The sequence below is a fragment of the Chinchilla lanigera genome, unplaced genomic scaffold, assembly GCF_000276665.1.
Source record: "Chinchilla lanigera isolate Chin_1 unplaced genomic scaffold, ChiLan1.0 scaffold00180, whole genome shotgun sequence".
NCBI lineage: Eukaryota > Metazoa > Chordata > Mammalia > Rodentia > Chinchillidae > Chinchilla > Chinchilla lanigera.
Window position 1 is genome coordinate 1,187,506 of NW_004955581.1, and position 5,510 is coordinate 1,193,015.

Consider the following 5,510-nt stretch of genomic DNA (forward strand, 5'->3'; position numbering starts at 1 on the left):
GGAAAAATTGTGACTGTTGACCTGGCTGCAAGTATCATGATGCTTGTTACACTGCCTTTCTTGTCAAACTTTTAAATCCCACTCAGTTTCAGGTTTTGCATCTGAATAAATCTTTTCCCATAGACAAGCAATTGATTAAATATAAACAGTCTAAATCAACCTCCCCAACACAAATCCATCCAGACTGAATTTATCTTGACCACATTAATCCCAATATAAAGTCCTCAATAATGGAATGTTAACATTTCCAATACTTCTGCTAACATCCATTTCCTAGAACTGAATTAGTACTACTTTTAAGAAAAGGATATTTGGAATTCATCATACAAATTCATCAAACCCCAGCTATGAGAAGGAACTCATGTAACTACTTTTCAATTAAGAAGTCATATGAAACAATTTCTCATAAGGAAAAGTTGTTTCATAATCTCATAAGTTTATTTTAATATATCAAAGGAATCCCATATAAGAGAAAGTGTACTTTATAATGGTGACATAGGTAAGTTGAAGTAGTGCTTTCTCCTCTGTCTGATACTGGAAAGTAGTAAATATTAAACGTGAAAGATGGGGAAGAACTAGCAGGAGAGAGAGGGAGAGAGAGTGGAGAAGCAGACAGGGCAGACTGTGAGGATCGCGGCGGCCACATTCAGGGTCTTATTTGTCTTCTAAGTGGTGCAGAGCACTGCAGGGTTCTGGGTGCACAGAGGGCAGCACTATGATCACATGGCCTGGGCTATAACGTGACTGCACCACGGAGTCCACAGACTTGTGACTTAGAGTCACTGAGAGCAGTGATTGTAGGAGGCTCAAAACCGTAAGGGAGCTGATCGGGGTGCGGCATGGAGAGAAAACATCTTAGCTCTCTGGTGAGGCTGGAGTCAGGGCCTGGGGGAAATCTAAGGTGGAGCAGGAGAGGGAGCGTGGGCGAAGGGCAGAGGATGTAGCTCTGTTTCAGCTTGGTCATCTGCAGACACTGTCCGTTCCCTGACAGGAGATCCAAGATCCGGTCTTCTACTGATCCTGCTCCAGTAATGATCTCTTGTGCATCAGCCGTGTTTATAATAGGGCAGGGTCTTGCGCGGCCATGGCATGGGACCAAGAAAATGGGTCTGCGCTTCGTTCCCTTTGTAATATACTGCTTTGTCTTTGGTTTTTATATTCAGTGACTATTTAACCCTGTACTTATATTGACTCACAAGGGCAATTTTATATGTCCCTGTTTTCATCTGATGAAAAATTTAAAAGTTAATTTTTTGTTTTGTCATAATAAGGGAAAACTTTGCTACATAAGTGCCAAGAAAGGATTAGCTCCATGTACATTACTAATTAAAAGAAATATCATTTAACTAATCAGTGATGCTTTAAGTGTTCTGAGTTTTATGAGCAAGTATTTGAAATTGCCGCTTAAGCGAAAATGACAAACAGAGCAGGAGCATTTATGGGTGATGTTTTCATTGTGGAATAAGAATATTCTGGATGTATGTGTAAGGTACCTTATACCTTGTATGAAGGTAAAGGAAACTAGTGAAATATTTTTTCTTTTCTCTGATTTTTTAAAAGTATACAAACACATTTCCCTTCTAAGAAACAATATTTGTAGTGAAAGAGAAATAAAAATCCCCCTCCAGGAGTGCCGAGGCCTTCCTGTTCTATATTCCATGTTGCTCCCAGCACTGGGCTGTACTGACAGGCTGCAGAGGTCGCCCTGTGGGAGGAGAGACAGCACCTGGCTTATCGTGAGGGCCCTGTGCACAGCCAGCCCCTGGCTAGAGCTGGATGTCAGTACGAATTTGCTGAGCAGATAGGAAACATTTGCAGCTACCTCAGGAATAACTCAATATAAACTGAGCTAATGGAGTAATAACTTTGCAGTAATAGTCTGCTTGTGATAGGTGTGGGCCTCAACTGATACTGTCTTAATGGTAGCGAGATAATCTTCAGTTCAGTGGTGTTCCACAAGGAAGTCGAAGACAATTGGCCCTTTTTGTCCTGCTTCAAACTCCAGAAAGCTGAAGCAATGTTCCCAAAGGTTTTACAGATTATATGCAGGCAAAGGCGAGGACAACTTTCTTGGTGTTTCAAAAATTAATATTCCTTTGCCTTTTTTTTTTAGAGAGAATCGCTAAAGAACATGGTAAGTTCTGTTTTCTTTCTTGTGCTAAATTGAAAATTTGTCTACGTGTCATGAAAATATTTATCTCTCAGTGCGATTGATTGCAGAAAGGAGAAAACTTTTTGTAAAGACCCTTTCTGTTCTTCAGCTTCAAACTCCAGAAAGCTGAAGAAATATTCCCAAATATTTTATAAACCATACTGAGAAAAAGGCTAGGATCAACTTTCTTGGGGTTTCAAAAATTAATATTCCTTTGCCTTTTCTATTTAAGACAGGACTGCTGAAGAACTTGGTAAGTTCTGTTTTCTTTCCTGTGCTAAATTGAATACTCAGTCTGTGTGTCATCCAGATATTTATCTCTCTGTGTGATTGTTTGCAGAACGAAGAAAACTTTTCATAAAGAAGTGTAAGTACAGTCCTGATTCTCGCAATTGACCCCCACATCCTATCCCCCTAGAGCAGCGCTGCCTGCCTAATCACTTAGCTGACTTTCATGTCTCCATCTGGTTGTAGGTCTGAAGGAAGCTCGACAATTTGCAGGTAATTGTAAAGGGAACAACCTAAAGTGACTTCATGTTTGCCACCTCAGCTCTGTGGGATTCTAGTGTGAAAGAAAAGGTTTGGCCCAATAATCTGTAAGACACCTGTGAAGCAGGAAGACATCTGGATGCTGGACATGTGCACCAGAGGTTATGTAAGAACCAACAGGCTGAACGTGGGATATGGGAGAAAAAACCCTTCAGTGAATACAGAAGGGACATATGCTCTGCTATCCTTTGAAACATACCTGCCACACCAACTTGTACAAAGGAAAGATTTACCTTCTCTCAGGGTTCTGAGGGTTGCTGGTTATGGGCAGTAGGTACTGCAGGTTTTACTCCTGTGTCGGGGCCACTGGTCAGGGTGGGAGCCAAGCAGAATCACGCACCATGTGGCCAAGAAGAAAAGGGGAGCAGGGTGCCCAGTTCTCTTGCACAGGCTGTGCCGGTGACCTAGGGTTTCCTACCAGCCCCAGCACTCAAAACCCCACCCTTCCTGGTAGAACCTGTGCTGTGGACACAGCACCTTGCAGAGCACAGATGCCAGGGCTCACCTCAGTGCCAGGGCAGGGTCTGGGCCAGTCAGGAGCAGGGGGCTTCATTTCCCTGACCCAGGGGCATCAGCACCCGAGCACCTCAGGGCCACGAAAGACTCATGAATATGGGAAAGTGCTTCTTTTCTCTTCCTCCTTCCCGGCTCCTGTAGCATGGCGTCCTCTAGGTCTGTCAGGTTCTCTCTCCATGTGTGCATGTGACCGTTTTCCTCCTTCAAAAACAAAAACAAAAACAAAAACAAAAACAGTTACCAATAATAACTGGGATTGGTTGAATTTCTCCATCTGCTGTTATACTACCTTTTCTTTCTGTATAAAAAGCTTGGAGAAGTAGCTGGGAATCCTCATTCTCTCCAATGTTCACCACCTCACTGTTCTCCATTATGGCCCAATAAGAGTCCAACCCTAAACACAGCCTCCCTGGCCCAAGCAGTCCTCGCCCTCTGGCCCTTCTCCTCTCCAGCTCCATCCTTCCTCTCCTCCCCTCGCTCTCCTCCCTGCCCTGCCCGGGTTCCTCCCCTTGAACACACTGACCACGCTGCTCTGTGCTGCTGTCCCGTGGTCTCCTGCCCCCTCTGTGGCAGTTTTCCTCTCTCTGTGGACGCGGTGTCCTGTGTGGGAACCTGGGAAGCACCGTGAGGATCAGACACTGGTAACACCTTTCCCAGGTGTCGGCCCCATGTCCCCCATTCCTACCAACCGTGTCCTCAGAAACTGAGGTGACAGCACAGATCAGGTCCAGAGGTGAAGGGTTTTGGAGAAGTTTCCCTGAGAGGAAAGATCTCCACATCTGTAGGTGGGCGGGTTTATGGGCTGTGGGAAGGACTCCTGGACCCCTGTGCTGTGTCCTCACCCCTCTTTTGACAGCACTCACAGAATTGAAAGCTCTTTTCTTAAGGCCTCTGGGTAATGTGTCTCTTCCTTTTTTGCAGAAGACATAGTTCTGGCTGAAGACACTGCGCACCCTCAGCTCTGGGTGTCAGATGATGGGAAGCGTGTTGAATGTCGGTCAAGAAAGCGAGCTGTTCCTGAAACGCCTGCAAGATTTACCTTTCTCCAAGCTGTGCTGGGTTGGAACAGCTTCTCCAGTGGGTGCCGTTACTGGGAGGTGTTAGTAGGAGGGAATAATATGTGGACAATAGGACTGTGCTCAGATTCAGTCAACAGGGCCGCACAGTTTGAGGATATCCATCCTGAGAATGGTTTTTGGACCATTAGCAGGATTGATGATAATTACCAGGCTCTTTCTCTCCCCCGTTATCATTTTGAGGTTTTAGCACCTCCCTTGATAGTGGGGATTTTTTTGCAATATGAGCAAGGACTGATCTCTTTCTATGAGGTGAAACACTTCACTATACTCCATACTTTCACAGCCAAGTTCACTCAGAACTTGAGGCCGTGTTTTCTTACTGGACTTCCCTCTCTAGGACATTATCCTCGCCTTTTCATCCCCACAGTGCCACCACCAGATGAACTTGGTCCTCTTTAGAACACACTTGAAGGGGCTTCCATGGGGCTCGTCCCCATGGGCCAGGGCAGCACACCACATCCCAGGCAGAATGGTGCACAGCAGGGCTGGGTCATTCCCCTCCCAGGTCCAGGCTGCTTTGCCACCCTGTGGACAACTAAGTACAAACTCTGGTTTTTGCCCCTTTCTACTGCTCATTCCTACAGCCTAGCATCCCCTTAATACACTTCTTTCTTCCTTGTTAGTTTAGAGAAATGCAGCTACTTTTTGTTCTCCCTTTTTCACCATGAGATTCCGAAAAGAGTTGGATACCTCCCTCATTAGATCACTGCCATGAAATTTTCACCATGCTTTAGAACAGAGTAACAGTAATTTTATCCTTCACCACTGAGCATTGTCTCTCGACTGGTAAAGTCAAATGTGCTTATTTGGTTGACCATGTTTATGATGAAATCAGTGTACTGGGATCCCTACTGTGTGGGATATCAACAAATTGAGTAAAATTCAATCTTATCAACAAGACTATGAACAAAGACATTTTCATATGGCAAACATCATACATAGCCCAACATTCCTTTTCAATTTTCTTATCCTTTTTTAAATTTTAAAATACTCACTTGGCCATGATGGTATATATGAAATATATAAAAGATGGTTTGATGATAAGATGCGTTCACATAGTGAGGTGTTTTCCACAGTCATACTAAGAAAGCCATCACCTCCCATGCTGGATATGGATTCTCTAGAACAGGTCTATCCTCTAATTCAAAGTTTGCACCCTTGACCTATGTTTTCCGACTCTCCTCCGCACCTCATATTCTGGTAACAGATGCTTT

The 5,510-nt window shown here is 44.4% G+C and overlaps 1 protein-coding gene across 4 annotated transcripts in view; it reads left to right on the forward strand.

Moving 5' to 3' along the window:
- LOC106146332 (butyrophilin subfamily 3 member A3-like) overlaps positions 1-5,291 on the forward strand; it is a 24,866-nt gene extending 19,575 nt beyond the window's left edge. For 3 of the 4 annotated variants that reach the window (XM_013509764.1, XM_013509763.1, XM_013509765.1), the window contains 5 exons: positions 2,114-2,134; positions 2,385-2,405; positions 2,493-2,519; positions 2,627-2,653; positions 4,139-5,291. In XM_013509764.1, the coding sequence (XP_013365218.1) occupies positions 2,114-2,134; positions 2,385-2,405; positions 2,493-2,519; positions 2,627-2,653; positions 4,139-4,695 (653 nt within the window). In that variant the 3' untranslated portion in view covers positions 4,696-5,291. Of the gene's footprint in view, positions 1-2,113; positions 2,135-2,384; positions 2,406-2,492; positions 2,520-2,626; positions 2,808-4,138 lie in introns of all 4 variants that reach the window. The other variant, XR_001232490.1, reaches the window with a different exon arrangement.
- The last annotated feature ends 219 nt before the right edge of the window (positions 5,292-5,510 follow it).